Source organism: Chelonia mydas, chromosome 1 (assembly GCF_015237465.2).
Source record: "Chelonia mydas isolate rCheMyd1 chromosome 1, rCheMyd1.pri.v2, whole genome shotgun sequence".
NCBI lineage: Eukaryota > Metazoa > Chordata > Testudines > Cheloniidae > Chelonia > Chelonia mydas.
The window spans coordinates 180,887,332-180,904,471 of record NC_057849.1 but is presented as its reverse complement, the minus strand read 5'-3'; the positions used below and the strand labels follow the sequence as shown (position 1 = coordinate 180,904,471).

Below are 17,140 nucleotides of genomic sequence, written 5' to 3'. Positions count from 1 at the left end.
TCTTAAACAATTTTTAAGCAAAAGCAAAATCTTTTAATACATTATAAACTGGTGGCCTTGGGTGAAGAGTGCCCTACCGAAGTTTCGAGAGCCCAAGGCATAGAATTTGGAGGAAACTGACGTTACGGTGCGTTATGTGTAACTGGTCCTGAGTCTCTGCTCTGACGCTGGTGTAACCCCATTGACTTCAATAAGCTTTAGATCAGGCTGTAACAAAGTAGCCTGCCAGCACTTGCTGCCTGTGTAAAGAGAGGCCATTGACTAGGCCATGACCCCTAGTGGGCACCTTTGAAACTTTTGCTTGGATTAAATCCTTTTTGTCTATGTGCAGGTCCAACAACTTGGCTGTGCACTTAGCCAGGGCCCCAGGAGAAGGGGGAATCCACACCCTGCCCCTCAGACGACAAAGCTGCTCCACAGCTGTCATGACTTTGCAGTAAGCTGTGACTGCCGGGCTTCCCAGTCCTGGGGAACGGCTGCTGGAACTTGTGGTCCAACCAACTCCACCCTCAGTATCCACTCCTCACCTCCCATGCACTGGGATACAGCATGCCTGTGGCAGAACAGTGCTGTACAGCACCCAGGGAGTGTAGGCATCCTTCATCCTGTCCATCCACCCCCCCCCCCCCCGTACAGTGGACCCATACTCATTCTGCTGCCTCCAGAACCATTGGTAGTCCAGGGGGGAATGGGAACAGGATTATTTACCCATTAAGAGTGTGCTGGAAGCGCTGCTGCTGTACAGATGTTCTGGGAGTAGAAGAAGAGCTTTCCTGCTCCCACGTAGCGGAGGATTTTAGAGTATTTGAGGTCTATATCTCAATATTGAAGGTGAGGATCACATGAATAAAATACAATTTAAGTAAATCAAATGTAGTCTTCTGTCTCCTTGTCCAGCTGCCTATGCAGCCCTCCTTTTGGAAATATTTAGAAGCCACTGTGGCAAATTCAATGCATGCTTAAGTGAGCACAGCCTACGGTCTTCAGGAGAGTTGACTCCATTTACACCTGCCCTAAATTTGACCCTTTGTCTTTGAATTTCACTAGCTGGGTTAGACTTCTTCTAAATGACTTGATTTTTGAATACAAGCAGTAATTAGTCACAGTGCCAGCATTTCGCAGATAGACACTTCTCTCAAATGTGGAAATACTGAGTCATGCAAGACAAGTGAAGACAATTTTTCTAAAGAGGAAAATGTTTGCTCAATCAGCCTATTATCAGTTAAAGCACTGTTGTTCAAAAACTTGGCTAGACTGGGACAGCATGCTGGTAGAACTGCAGATTGTCTTCCAGTAAAAGGGGTGAGGAGATAATGAAGAAAAGGCATATAAACAGTTCCATGCTCAAGATTTATAAGTGAAACTTTAGTTTTTTGTTTGTTTTCAGTAGCTATGAATTATAGATGCATGGGCTTAATTACTATCCCTCGTCTATCTGTTTACCGCAAAGACACCTAGTGGAAAGGGTGGAGCTGATCAGTGAGTTAATCCCTTGCTATTGCATTCTGTCGACAAATCTACATCCTCTTAAACAGATGTCTTTGTTTTTAATGCTGTTAGAACCATATTAACTCCTTTCCCCACACCCTCTTTTACGGCCTCTTAGTAGTCCTTAGTGCTTGCTGGGGCACCTTAATGACTTTCTTACCCTCTAATTATGTCTGCCTGGCTAATGACTCTCTCTGGTTTTATAAAATATTTCTGTAGATAGAAGGGGAAAATAACACATAATCACAACAGCTGGTTTTGAAGTAACTTTAAAAAAAACCTGTATTTTGGTTTGGGTGTGTGTGTCACTCCCAGGGAAGCAAAATTTGACACCTAAACAGAATGAGAGTGTCATCACATAACCAAGTCCCGTAGTCTCAGGGTGAAGTTTAAAGACAGATACTTTACATCAAGGATGCCCAAACTTTGCCTAACTGAAGGGAACAATGAGAATTTGATAGGAGATGTAAAATGGAGCAAGCAACAACCTCCCTCCTCTTTAATATGGAGTTATGGCCAGCAGAGTCCACAGGTCCCAGCATGCTGTGTTCAGTCCAGATCTAGGCAACTGGACCTGGCATCCTGGGACCAGTAGTCTCCTTATTAAAGGTTAGGGTAGGCATATGCTTCATTTGGCTCGTCTGTAAGCTGCATTTGTTCCTGGATCACACTTCTGCCATCCCTATGTTAAGTGCTTGGCTGGTGATTAAAGTAGAGGACTGACAGTTGGACAGTCTGGGTTCTGTTCTTGGCATAATCACAGTCACGAAACCTCTCTGTGCTTCAGTTTCCCCACCTATCAGTTGCAACCCTCACAAATACATGCAAACGCCTTTGAAATCCTCGGATGGATGGAGCAATATATTTTTCTTCTCTTCCACCAGCGATAACTAGTCACTTTGTAGCTGCCTTCTGAGGTGCTATTGATCATCAGCAGTTTAGCTATATACATTCATGGGGAAAAGAGGTGGTGGTCTGATCCAGTACATGTTACAGTTAGGTTTAGGCAAATCAGGACTGGGGTTTAAATATGATGATAAAAATAAGCTGTTCTCCTGACATTTTTGCCAAATGGGAATTTGCACCTGCTTAGGCCAGTAGTGAATTTACAACAGATGAGTTAGTGGCACTGTTCATGTACTAAATAGGAAGACAATACTATTTATAGCTCAATATAGAGCAGAAATGCTGCTGAATATTTCTCATGGTGATAACTGTCATCTTATGGCTATAATGGGAAACATGTTTCAATTTCCACCTTGTCTTCAGCTGTGACACTCTGAGTACCTTTCCCAGACCTGAAGAAGAGCCCTGTGCAGCTCAAAAGCTTGTCTCTTTCACCAACAGAAGTTGGTCCAATAAAAGATATTACCTCACCGACCTTGTCTCTCTCACTTTGCTTAAAGTAATAGGACATCAAAGCACTTAGCTTATATGTTTTGCTATAAGTAACCTAGCAAGTACATTTTTTGTGTGTATTTTTTCTACACTTTGTATTGTCTGTTTCTAAGTGCTAGCTCTCTCATGATGTAACTCTAGCAAAGAGTAAATCCCTCTGGATAAATTCCAAATTACAGCACAGATTCCACTGCTATAACATGAAAGCTCCTGCACAGCACATTTATTGGCTGGTCCTTGACGTTTATAAAGGAAAATATCAGAGAAACTCATACCAAAGTCAAGCTAAAAGTCATTTATTTTCCCTGTGTGAAAGCACAAGCAATTCTTGGCTAAAAATCTGATGTGCTGTAGGTGAAATTGCTTGATATTTTCACCTGCTGTGGGAATTCCCCCCACCCCTGCCACCCTCTATTCAAGGTGAAAAACTGCAGATGGCTCTGAGATCCTAAAATGTTAAAATGTATCAGGCTTTCTAGAAAAGAGGTAAAGTTCTAGTAGAACCACGAGCTAATTCTGTGAGAAAACTGGTTCTGCTCCATGAAGGCCCATACAAATACAACACTTAGATTACACTGATTACAACTCCCAATGAAGTTAAAACATGATACAGTTTTGCTCAGTGTAAACTATCAGCATTACTGAAGTATGCAAGCATGTCTAAGGCGTTAGTGTAGTTTAGGGCTGCTTACTTATCCTGGGGGGACAGCAGTGTTGTAAACAGGTCCCCCCCAACCCAGTTGTAGTGCAGATGGACTATTAATACAGGATTTTTATAAATATATTTACCCCAGCTCACTTTCTTTGGGTGAAGGGAATGTTTTATCAAATGTTCATTCATTTTTTTTCCCCCTTCCCTAAAACTAGGTCTACAGCATCAGGACAAGAGCAAGGAATCTTCTTGGTTCTGAAGATCAGATGCATCTGAGCACCGGATAGCATCCCCACAGCTGGGATGATGATATTGAAATTCTCTTGACTGTTTCTGCCTGGGGGCAGAGGACACACCGCTAAGGAGAAGAGGAAGAGCCAGTCATTCTGGTTTTGCTATTGAGCCTTTTCTTTGGCAGGCCACTTCTGGGTCCCAGAACATAGAAGAAAAAAAACTTGTTTTTCTTTCTTTCCTCATCTGAGCCCTGCTGCAGCTGTGCAACCTAACTCCGTTTTGCTCCTTTCCCAGTGTTTGGTTTTGTTTGTTCTGGTTGTTTTTTTTTGTTTGTTTGTTTGTTTGTTTTTTATGCACAGCCTTGATGGTAGGCAAAAGACTGTGCCTTGACTCCAGTGCTCATCCTTTCAGGAACAGGGGTTTTGCAGCGCGTTGTGTGTCGATTTTTGTAGAAATACAGAAAGTTTGGGGCAGGGTTGGTGGACTATTTTAGGATGACATATTTTTTTTTAAAAAAATCGTTAAATTGTTAAGTTCTGTTTAAAGAACTTGCTCTCAGAGAAGCACTGACAAGAAATGTATAAAATGCTTATTTTTAGATGTTTGTATTTGTGTGTTTGTTTTGTTACCTCAATTATCTTTTTTTTTTTAAAGAGCAAACCCTTTCCTAGTCCAATCCTTCATTGTTTCCGTTTTGCAAGATTTTGCAGCTTCTTGTCCTTTATTCTAGCGTAAACAGCTATAATTTACTCTTAAGATTTCTGCTAAATATTCTTCCTGCCTGTCAGATTGTAGAAATGGTGTCTATATTTTCTTTTTCTTGCTTCTGAAAATGGCTTTGTGCTGGCTGTGCTGACTATGAGAAGAAATGTGTGAAACCTTTAGCATGGGGCAAAGTCTGACGTTGTTATAGGAACTATAGTATCAACCCATTCGTTCTTTCAAAACGGACCAAATATTTATATGGACTTAAAGGAGAAAATGAGCCTGGCCCTGGGCCAGTGTCATGGAAAGCCTCTCGTTGACATCCGGGGACTCTGGATCAGGCCCTCTTTCTGTGATATCCATCAACACACACATTGATATTTTCATTTCTAATAATTTTGGGAGGCAGGAGTTTCAGTTTAGGCCATCTGAAGAGTGATATTTTTCACATGAACATTCAAGGATAAAATACAGGTTTTGCAAAAAGCTACAACTCGTGGAAACAAAGTGTTTTCATAAGGCCAGATCTTGCAATTTGCTGAAGAGCTTGTATGAGTTGCTTGAGTGCCTTCAACTCCTATTGAATGTAACCTGAGCTGAAGTTTTCAAAAGTTGGCCTCTGATTCCTCATTGTGTGGTTACCCAACCTGAGACATGTCAGGGACTGGATCTGAAAAGGGCTGATCACCTGCAGCTCCTATGGACTTCATGTGCAGTTGTGAATTTTTAGCCTTAGGCTGTCCATTTAAGAATCCACTCTGAGATAACTTTTTGATAATTTTAGCCACAGAAGTTTGCAAGAGGATTGCTGGATTGGGCCTGATCCAGAAGCCCTCCGCCCCCCGAGTAGTCCTTTGGAAGCCAGTGTGAGTAAGGATTAATTCCATGAATAAGGGCTGTAGCATTGCATATTAAAAACCAAACAAACCAATCCTGCAATTATCTTGGTGTAGGTGGAGCTATGTGCAGAGCTCCCTTGACTTCAGTGAGGTTTTTATAGGGTCTGGAGTCTGCCTGTGTAGTGCTCACTACAGAATGAGGGCTGAAGTTGGTAATGCAGTAATTGTTTGCAAATGTTGCCTTTTTGCTCCATTCAGCTTTTAAAATACATATTTAAGCTTTCTCTCATTTTTCAAAATATTCCTATCATGTATTCTATTTTTGCTACCAGCCTTCCCAGCCAAAACATTCAAAAGATGAACAAAAATAATCTAAGTGTGATCAGTACTGAGACAGAGGCTGACTTGTCTTTAGGGCAGTGAACATCTTAAATGTGGGATTTACAAGTGCAGAGGACCCACAACTCCAAGTGAAGTGAATGGGAGCTGTATGTGCTCAACCTCCTGAAATTCAGTTCTATATCCTGATGAGACAACCTTCCTCTACGCTCTTAGGTCCTGGTGCTGTGAGGGGCTGAGCAGTTTCCACTCCCATGGAAGCTCGCTGGAAATGGAGGCACTCAGAATCTCAGCATTAAGCCCTTAATGCTAAAGCACATATTTTGCTGATTTGGGGCATTAGGCCCAGTTTTTTAGTGGTAGTCAGGCATTGCAACGCCTGAAGATCTGAGTCCCAATTACAACATCCTTAACTCCTTCCTCCTATCTCCCCTAGTCATTAACATTTTTTTCCTGATGCTGAACTTCACTCCCACTATATTCTCATAGCAATGCTGCTCTCTGGGGGAGCTGGTTTCTTTGTTGCTCAATGGGTTAGTTAGCAACGGGAAAACCTCAAGGGTAGGAAGCTAGCATAAGCTTCTAAAAGTTTGGCTACTTATAGGAAAATTGTAGTTCAAGAAATACTGCAAGATCAGACTCCCTTGTGACAGTGCCTGAAGGCCCTGGGTTTGGCTTTGCTGGAAATGGTGAAAAACAGTTTTTTGTAGATTTGGCTAGGCCTGCAAGGGAAAGGTTCTAACCAAACCTTTTGAACTAAAAACAAACCAAGAAAAATGTTTTTTTGATTTTGGTTGGTTCTTATTGTATCTGAATTGGCTCACCTCTTTCTAGTAATAGTGGCCAATTGATTGCTCTCCACTTTGCAACAACAGAGCATGGAAGGACCTGCTCCTGTTCCCATTGGAGTCCATGGCAGAACTCCCAGTGACTAAAAAGGCAGTAGGACTAGGTCCAAAGTTTCTGCTTGAATCTCAAGTAGTAGGGTTTTTATGGGTTAGCAGGTAAACAAGATATGAATGGGTGAAGATCCTACCGCCTCCTGCTCCCACCATAAGGGCTGTTTCCACTGGCTAAACCTGAGACTAAGTCTAAAGTACTTCTGCCACTCTGCGGGGTCAGGCAGACAGAGTGCCAATAAAAATGCGCTACTGGCATAAGAGTTAATGCAGCCGATCAATTGACTTAAAGGTTTATTACATTTTCCTCCTTGTTAAATTTGATTTCACTAAACTGAGCAACTAAACTGATCTTTGCTAAGAAATCAGCTGGAAAAAAAAATGAAACCAAAGCTGTAGTGATGTGCTTGCTCATATAGTCTAAAACTTGAAGGACAGGAACAAATCTTCCACATGAAAAACCTTTACAGTTGAAGTCAGCAGATTTACTTCACCAAAAAAGAAAAAAAAAGAAAAGAAAAGAAAAAGGGCTTATGAGAAGCAGATGTTGGGTTGATATCCATTCCTGAAGGAGCAGATTCTGTACTCACAACACTTCAGTTTGAGAGTACTGATGGCAGTGAAAATAAAAGGGAAAGGTTCTGACATAAGAGAAAAGGTCTGTAAAAACAGGGCTCAATCAGTCTACAAGTCTTAATACACTGCAAAAGGAATCATCTCATTGCTTATATGCTAAATTCTACTGCCCTCCCAGGAAAATGGGAGATTTATTTTGTGAGGGCCTGTACTAACATAATGTACTTTATTACTGTTTCCGTGAGGAGATGCCAAAATGATCTTTGTGTCCATACAAACAAGCAAATTTATATGATTAAGTACTTAACTTTTTTTTTTTGTAGTGGTTTCTGCCTTCTGAGTTATCTGGGGTCTGATCCTACCCCCTGTGAAGTAAACTGGACCACTCTCACAGATTATAAGTAGGAACAGGACCTGTCAACTGGATTGAACCATTTCTGAGACTCTGTTTGTTCATTAGTTTTTAAACTGAACTCCCCCATAGTTAATATAGGGGGAGTTTCCAGCTTAAAAACTGATGGTACAAGATGGCCCTTAGTTACACAGCAGACACAGTTGTTGGAAATTTTGAATACCTTTCTCCTGGTAGGAGCAGACCTACTTTTGTTCTGATTCTTCAGATTTTTCAGTACTAGAAACATAATTCTGCAAGGTAATCAGAGAGAGAGAGAGAGAGAATGTTTTATAACATGGAAATCTTGGATTTTTCCCCCCCGCTTTTTTAAAAAAAACATAGTTTCTTCCTCAAAACATGCTTTTTAAATAACACTGTCTTTTCCCATATTTTTTGGAGTTGTTATACAGTATATTTTATCCCCTTCCCCTCCCGTCACTTCCTCTAGAAATTGATTGGAATTGTATGGTAAATCCCATCTGACCCTGAATATTTAGACATTTGCATTTAATTATGTTCTCCATGACTTCAGGGTTGCGTGAAATTCTTTTGTCTGTACAAAAGGCTTTCAAATGCTCTTGATAAACCCTGATTGATTGTAGCTACAAATGTGACCAGGCAGTCAGCAGGTGTATATAAACAGAGGTGCAATGTGTTTTCATGTGGTGGACAAGTGCATAACTGCTGACCATGGGTCATTCTACTCACTTCAGGCACAATTCTTCTTAGCAATAGAGCATTAATTTACATTTCTGTTCATCTAAAATCTTTAAAAAAATCTGTTTTTAAAAAATATTCCAGCCTCTTGAGATTTCTAAAGCGTGTTTGAACTATTAATATTAGAGGCTTTAAAGAAAAAAGTTCACTTGACATATATGTCTTTTAAACTGAACTTCCAGGTCCAGCAAGAAGGGATTTTTTGTTTTTTAAGGAAACATTGCCTTTTAGTATTAGTCCTGTGGGCACAGTCTGCAGTTGTGACTCAGGCAAAGCACCTGTTGAAGTCAATGGGACTTTTGCCTGAGCAAGATCAAACCCTTTAATAGTGACAGGAGTGCTAAAGGTAGTTTTCTTACAAAGCTTGATCCTGACGTGCTTGGAGCAGAGGAGAGTACCTCTTGCATTTCATGCGGATGCTTGGACAGCCTCTGCCTAGTGCTGTACCCAATCCCCTTTCTACATGGGCAAACAAGACCCAACAGGGGAACTAGATATTCCTGAAACTCAGTGTTGCTGACTCCTTAATCCACACTCTGAGGTTCTTGGCATCCCCTGACTAGAAAAAGTGTTTCTTCTGTTAAGAGCACTGAACTGAGCAGCCTGCAGTAGCTCTCCTGGGGGCTGCATCTTGTAAGGTGCTTAGAGCTTCCTGTGAAGTGTGAGCATTCTCAGCTCCCGTTGGAGATGAGGGGTGCTCAGAATGTCATAGCAGACATGTAGCATTTTGCAGGATCTGCCACCTAATGCCCACCACTATGCAAGATCGAGCCCTAGAAAGGGAATAGCAAAATAAAGGCCCTCATTTTATTTTATTGAGCAGGGATCCTAGAAACCCATTTGCCATGGAAAAATGCAGAATTTGTGTTTTTACAGAGATCTTTAGTTTTTATATTTTGTGGAAAAAAATAAAAACATATACAGTGGAACCTTGATTATCCGATCTAACTGGGACCAGGGCCAGATTGGATAACCAAAAATTCCGATAATTAGAAGAATGGGTGGGGCTCAGGTTGTCAGCCCCAAGTGGTGGGGCTTGGGTTGTCAGCTTAAAAATTGCAAATATATCAATAAAACATTGTGTTCACCTGATAGCTGTCTATATTGTGTGTAGGAAAACTAAAGTTCAGTATTTCATTTTAATCACAGGAAAATGTAAATGTTTGTGGTTGGTTTTTTTTATTGGAGAATTTTTTTGGGGGGGGGGTTATCATGGAAAACTGATACCTGCTCATGAAAGACCTGATCTAGCTTTCACTGATGTCAATAGAAAGACTTCAATGACAGCTGTGTCAGCAGGAGCAGCCTCTAATGCCTGATCTCCATCCCACGGTGTTGGTGGGCACAAAATGTTGACTTTGTGTCTTATCCATAGTCCGCTGAAGTCAGTGGGAGGCTTTTAATTGTTTCCGGTGAGCTTTGGATCAGGCCATTAGTATTTATGCAACAGCAATTTTATAGTACCTGAAGTTTACATGCTTTATTAGCAAATTTGCAAATTGTTGTTGCACTGATTGAATCCCCTTTCCCTTCCAAGATTTGTAGCTGTTTAAAACCATCAATTAAATCAGGTGCCTCTCCCCTCCCATCCACATTCAAACCTTACTTCCCCCAAAACTCCATTTAACTCTTTTGTGCCCCTCATCAAAATTGATGGGGGACATGATGTAAAGAAAAGTGTTGGGTTTTTTTTTCATTGTTTAATAAATAATTTAATGTGAATTTTTTATTGTTATATTTTTATGTAGCATTTTTGGTTTTGTCTGTATTTCTTGACCATTAGGTAATGCTTTCATGTTCTATTCTTATGCAACTAAAGAATTCATAAATCTCTTTGTAAATTCCAGCATCCTGGGGTTTTTATTTTTTTTTCCCACAAGGTTGATTTTTAGAGCTAAGGAATTCATTTTCTGATGAAAAGCGTGTTGGGAATTGTAAATGAGACTCTTCCCTGAAGGTACTTGCTGTTGATTCCATACATTATCATCTGACTCAACTGGGATTATTTGTTTTAAATTGTTTATGTTTTGCTGACTTCATTGGGACACATGGAGCCTTCAACAATGTTCTTTCTTCCTTTGCAGGACGTAACACTGTAATTAGAGGTGCATCAGAAAAAGGTTGTTTTACTGTATAGTCTTTTAATACATGCTAGAGGCTATATTATAGAAGAAGGCGGTAGCACCATCTGTTGTTAAGGTTCCTTGACCTTCCAGTTGGAAGATCCTATTTTCAATTGCTTATAAATCTGTAATCATTCAGTCTGAAACTTTCCATGTTAGGTGTCTACCTCAGACTGCTTTTTTTCTAGAAAGTTTCAGTAAAAATGGTTCAGCCATTTCTGAGAATGAGATTAGCAGAAACTGTTGTTTTGCCTATGTAAAAAAACTACTTACAACCATTTTGATGAGAAAATCTTGTGCTTCTGTGTTTTGGAACGGAGACTTGACATTTGGCGGTGGGGGGAGAGGGCACAAGAGCTGAGCAGTAGATACAGGACAAGGAGTCTGTGAGAGAAGAATGAGTGTGGGAGCCAGGATACTAAGACTAGCTGAATAAGATGCCTGGAAATGGGAGCAGGCAAACTCAGAGGAGGAGGGATGGGGACTGGGAGCCAATGTGCAAGGGAGCATGAGAGGACTAGGAATGGTGAAATATATAGGTATAGCTTGACTAATCCATGAAGAGGGGCAGGAGGTATATGATCACACCAATCATATTTGTTGATGGTTAACACCAAAAAGTGAGAGAACTTGTTCAGTGGGTTTATTATAAGCTAGGAGTAATCAGGGTCAAGAAAAATTCAGAATGAATAACAGTAAAACACTTCTCCAAAAAATCTGTTACACTGCATTGCCCTGAGGCAGCTATGAAATATCAAAGGATCAAACTGATTAACTCCTACTTCTTCTCCCTCTGATTTCTATTATTCTTTCCATAATAAGGCTTCAGTTATGTTATCCCAGGCCTCAACCTCCATACTTTCAAGGAGCCATACCACAGGGGTCTCAACTTGCCATATAGGTGCCACTGTAACGATCAAGAAAGGGCAGTACGGGAAATAAACTTCAGGAAATATGATGTTGACAGACCCCGTTCGTCCCCAGGCGGGATCAGATCTGGGACCTGTGGAGCTCAATGCATGAACCAGTACTGCATGAGCTCAAAGCCCAATGGCTCTTAGGTAAGGCTGTAGCAGACTCACTAATCTGTAAGTGGCCTAGATGCCACTAGAGGAGGACAGAGCACACACCACCAGGCATGGATTACAGAAACAGCAGTGTACAGGTTGATTTTAATTGTACTGGGCCCGATCCTCAGCTGATATCAATCAGTGTAGCTCCACTGAGTTCAGTGGTACTTTACACCACTTGAGAAGCTTGCTGTAATCTCCAAATGTTTATTTTAAATTTGTACCAGTTTAAGCTGAATTCCAGTGCTTGAGGGCATAGGAAGGTGCTGTTCCCCATATAACGTGCAAGACAGATTACTTCCATCGTGCACATGTAACCCACATGCCTCCTGGGTGTGGTGCTCTGTCCTCTCTAGTGGCACCGAGACCACTTAGAGAGAGATTAATAAGTCTGCTCTACAGCCTTAGCTAAGAGCCACGTGGCTTCTAGCTCATGCAGTAGAGGCTCATGCATTTATCTCCAGAGGTCCCCCGCTGACGACTGGGGGGTCTGTTAGTGTTACACACAGCAACACATGCCACACATTCCACAGGAATGTTCCACACGGGAGCAGCAACCAAGGCAAGGTGCTACTGCAGCTCTCAGTGGCTGGCACATTCCCTGTAACAGAAGATGCCCTGAGCTCCGCCTCTGGTCTTTATTGGCCCTCATGTTTGAGATCAGGATCATCTTTGTTAAGCCTCTGAATTCAAAAGGTTGGGTTGTCTGTGTGCATCTAAAATACACAGTATACAGGGCGGAGACCAAGCCATCTGGTGAGAATTCTTCACAGCTGAAGTGTGTGTTCTATTGGGACACCAACTACCACTGAAATGATTATTTCTTTTTGGAACCTGTAATCATCCAGTAAATTCCTACATTTTGAAACATCATTTTTGGCCTCATCAAAAGCAATTGATAACTATTGTAAAAACCCTAAATCAGAGGGTCTTTGCTTTGACAATAGCTGCACATCTGCAATTGGTTTATTACTCGGGGAAGAAAGTAATTGAGCAATAAAGTTTTGATGCCAGACATAGCATGTAACAGAGGTATCTCTGGCTTTGAAAATGAATTGTCATGTGAATGGCCATGCTAGAACCAAAGTTCAGAGAGCAGGGTTTTGTTTTTTTCCATGCCCACTTAGTTTAGACAGAATGAAGAACACCAGCTCTAGTTTCCCACCGCCAACCAGGCACCAGAGAGCACTGCATTGGAAGCCAAATGTAGCAACAAAGGTTTCTGTATCTAGTCAAATACTTAAAAGCTGTTCTTTAAGTGTAACATGCTGGTCTTTTCATGTGGCTGAAAATAAAAGAGAAACATTCAGTCGTATGCTACCCAGCTCCTTCCATTGGAAGCACCCTCATCTCTTTCAAAGGGGCAGGTCCTGAATGTAGAGATGTTCTTGTTGTTTGTGTAAAAAACCCATTTGAAGAATTGCATAGGGATTCCACACCCCCAAAGTATTCCTAAGCTCCAAGGCTAAACTCTTCCATGTTTGGCTGGCTCAGTGAGGACAAAGCTCCGGGTTATCATCTTACAGACATTTTGATAGAAACCTTGCACCACCCCCAGGAAGAAACCTGTCTCACTGGAGACACAAAGAGCCAGGATGCTGCCTTTGCTTTTTCTGCACCCCAACCTTCTGCTGGGGGAAGTTACTGTACACTTTTCTGTTGAGCAGCTTACTCCTTGCCTATCTCTTCATGGTCTGGTCGGCTACTCTAGTAGGTTGTGGGGTATGGATCAAGGCTTCTCCCAGCCCCTGCCCCTTTTTTCCCCTCCCCCACCCTTATCCACTTGCTCATGCTCCTCAGGTGAGCAGCCCCTGTTCTCCTTCCCATGGACAGGATTGCAACCTGAGCTGCGCCAAGCAGAGGTATAAGCAGGGACCTTGCTCTCCCCTGAATGGGCAAGTAAAGGCTGTGGAAACACAGGCCTAGTTAAACGGTGTAAGCACTAGATTGGAACACAGGCATCTCTGAGGGCTAGTATTAAAATACTTTAGCCTAAATGAAGTTAGCAGGTTCAGTAGAGAGGTATTAGCCTGTATAGCACAGGCCATAAATTTCACCTGTCAAACTGGATGATCCACTGGGCCCTTCCAGCCTTATGTTCTCTGATAGGATGAAATGAACCCTGCTGACCATCAATCCACCTGTCCACCTTTTCTGAAATGGGGATGATAAAATCTACCCTAACCCTGTGGGAGCCGGGGCAGGGAGGGGAGGATTAGTTTGAGTCTGAAGTTCTTTTAAGATGGGAAGCAAATCCCAAGCCCTTCGCTCTCCTGGACCTTAAGAAGGCTGCCCGTCTCTGCTCCTTTTGAGTGGAGCATCAGCTGGGAAAGGCTATTCAATTTCTGGAGGGGTTGTTTTGGACAATTTGCTTCCACCCCACCCACTCACCCACACATACCCCCCATTTCTTGTATTAGCATTTTGCTATAGGAAAACAAAAATTCCTCCCTTAAATACAGAGACTGTCCTTATTTGTGAAACCCATGCCTCAGCTGTTTTAGGGCGGGTTGGCTGAAGGTTGGCACTGTAATAGGGGGCCTGATCCCTCTCCTCTAGAAGTCAGTGGGAGTTTTGTTATTGATTTCAGTGGGAGCAATGGGAGTATATTAAAAACAGTTGGAGCAAAAGTCGCCCAGTGACTATATGTCCACTGGGTCTCTTTTGCCAGACATTTCAGTGATGGATTTTAAAATAAACACGGGGATGTTTGGAAATATTTTGTATCTGTAAATATGTAAAATATGCAAAACAAAGCTAACAGCTGTGGGGTGTACTCTGGCCACGTGAGGAGGATTTGTGTAATGGTGGGTTTTTTTTCCATTGCCTCGTCTTTTTTTTTTTTTTAAGCCTCTGTATTTTTTCCAAGAGAATCACTTTGCTGCCATTCCCAGTGGAAAAGGCGGGAGGCAGTCAGATGGGCTCGTCCAATGGTGTGTGACGCTCTACAGACTGCCTCAACTTCAGTGAAGGGCCTTGTAAGTCGTAGTGAAACTTCCTTTCCACGTAACATGCAGACACTTTGAACTCCATGTTCAATAAAAACTTTGCCCTGGAAGTGGGGTGGAGTGTGGTTTTAATTGAATCTGGCCTTTCAAGAGCAGTAACAGAAGGCAGAACATCACATGGGGGGGGGCATGTTTTCTGTAGCAGTTCTCAGTTACCTGAGACAAGTGACACCAAAGTGTTAACAACTGGTATGCAATTCATTTCCTAAAGTGAATTCATTGTTTATAAAAGGGGATGGATTGATGCCCTTGCAGCCCGCAGTTCTTCATTTTATCCACACTGAATGGTCCCATTGATGACAATGAATGATATGGGAGTTTCGTCATTGACTTCCATTGGATCAGGATTTCACCCAGTGTAGCCACTGGGCTAAGGAGAGCAGGGTTTGACCCAGACCAAGCACAGGCTGTCAGCCACCCTTACGCACGTTATTTTTTTAGTGGGCCTATTCGCTCCATATGGTATTGCTCAGGAGCAGTAAGGGCATTAGAAGCCCTAAGTAAGTGGCAATGTGCACCAGCCAGGAGGCGGCCCTGGGAGACGTAATGACTCACTCAGAGAGTTGACTCTTGCTCTGGTGGGCGAAGTAAATTGCTGCTGTCCTGAAAAATGTGCAGGTGTCCCCTGCCCCAGTCAGTTCCATAGGCCACCACCTGGGGCTAGGGAAGGTAGAGGCACGGTTTTTCTTGCTCCCAGTCCCTTTCCACCTCCTTCTCTACCCACTTCCTGGTGGGCTGGGGAGAAGGGCGTTTGGTGAGAAGGGCCACTTCCAGAGCAGCTCTACATCTCCATTTCATGGAGCAGGTAAAACTACCCCACTTCCACCATCTACATGTCAGGAAAAGACTTGGCCTTGCTATAGGAGGTGCATGGACATTTTGCCTCCCAGGAGCCCCCACAATGAGTGCAGGGCAGATCCCTGAATTAGTGATAACTGAGTCTAATTGTCTGCTGTCTTAGACTGAGGGGCTTGCATCACATTGTTTGTATGGTACTGCAGGATGCTGGTGTAAGTCTGTTGAAGGTTGTTATCTCCTTGGGTCCTTCCTGAAAAGAAAAGAAAACCATGTTCATCTCATGAAGCTGCTGCAATCAGCAAAATCTGAAATAAGTAAATAAATAAATATGAGATTCCCATGTCCAGGGCTCATGGCAGCCTGAAGTCCTTACACATGACCTAATGTACATAGCTGCACCATGGGAATAAGGTAATCTGGGACCCTTAGGCCCAGATCCTCAGGAATTTAGACACCTAATGCACATTGAAATTAGGCACCTAAATACCCTTGAGGATCTGGGCCTTAACATCTACATATGGTGTTAAACCATGTTCTCAAAATTAAAAAGAAAAAGCAGGTACAAAGTTCAGCACCGCCCTAATAACAACCCCTCCCCCCATCACACATACCCCACCGACACCAGGCTGGATATCTCAGAAGGGTGTTTCACACCACTGCCAAGTCTATCGAAGAATTTGGACGCTGTTATGCCCCACACAGCTTGGTGAACTTTTTACTTTACCTGTGACAGGTGTGTGTGAATTTAGTGCTTACAAAAGATGCTAGCCTATCTGAGGGCCCTTTAGAGACAGAGGGCCCTCAAGAGGGCATGAAAGGTGCATTGGACAGATATGGCACAGGCCAGAGGGCCAAGGCCTCAATGATATTTAGGCATTGGTATTAGGATCAATGGAAGTTAGGTGCCTCAATACCTTTGAGGATTAGTCCTAGGTGACCAAGCTTCTCTACACTGCTCTGCAAGTGCTTTCACTCTGAGCTTGAGAGACAAGATCTAGAGGTGAGAGGCTCCTTTCATCTTCGCTCCTATTTGACCCTTGGCCTCTCGCCACAGACAGCCAGCAAAGGTGCCATTTTCCTTAGGTCCAGATCCTCAATATGGGCACCTACATCCCATGAATTTCCCTAACTCCCCAGTGGGAGTTAGGTATCTGAATACCCTCAAGAATCTGGGCCATAGTGGTTGGTTTTTGTGTTGTAAGCTGAGATCACCGACTTTGTGGACAATGTTCACCAAACATTGATGACTTATGGTCACTATTAACCAGTGATTTAGCTGTGATAGGCCTTCATTCTTCATTACTAAATCCATAAGCCCTAAGTGTCCCCCTGCAAACTAGCATTTGTAACATAAATGACTGATGCTAATCAGGAAAGAGCACTAGGTTTTTGAGGGATGAAGCTATAGATATGCCTAAAATGTGGGAAAGTTGAAAGGAATACTATAGTTGTACCATATAGCTAATAACTAAACTCTTCCTTATGGCTAATAAATTACTCCATTCTTATGGTTTGGGCTGTATTTCAGTGACTGTTAGCAAAGGAGAAAGGAGAAGAAGGTTAGTAGCCATAATCCATGACATTCCTACAGCAGTTCAAGCCAAACACTTCTGATTACCTTGTAGATAGCTGACTGACAGTTTGAAGATGGTTGAAAGGCAATATTGGCAGCCCAGCCTAATGCAGTGTCAAAACCTCCAGTTCCCCCATGCTCAACTTAATCCACAATTACAAGTCCTTTTCTGCAAATCACAAACCTGTCATTTTCTTTCTATGAAATCAGCAATCACTATAATTTCCTCTCAGCTGGAATATCTTTTTTCATCCCCCCCCCCCCTCCCCTTTTGATGGGTCAGATTTAAACCATCTGCAGGCAGATGGAAAGGAAAAGTAGAATTAT

At 42.4% G+C, this 17,140-nt stretch overlaps 1 protein-coding gene across 2 annotated transcripts in view; it reads left to right on the top strand.

Annotated features, from left to right (window-relative positions):
* The window catches only part of VGLL3 (vestigial like family member 3), a 40,110-nt gene extending 29,937 nt beyond the window's left edge, over positions 1 to 10,173 (top strand). The window contains exons 4-5 of one of the 2 annotated variants that reach the window (XR_006288005.1): positions 3,754 to 3,918; positions 10,163 to 10,173. Coding sequence is in view for 1 of the 2 variants with exons in the window: in XM_037906117.2 (XP_037762045.1) it covers positions 3,754 to 3,797 (44 nt within the window). In the remaining variant the exon portion in view is untranslated. Of the gene's footprint in view, positions 1 to 3,753; positions 10,088 to 10,162 lie in introns of those variants that run through there. The other variant, XM_037906117.2, reaches the window with a different exon arrangement.
* Positions 10,174 to 17,140: the final 6,967 nt, after the last annotated feature.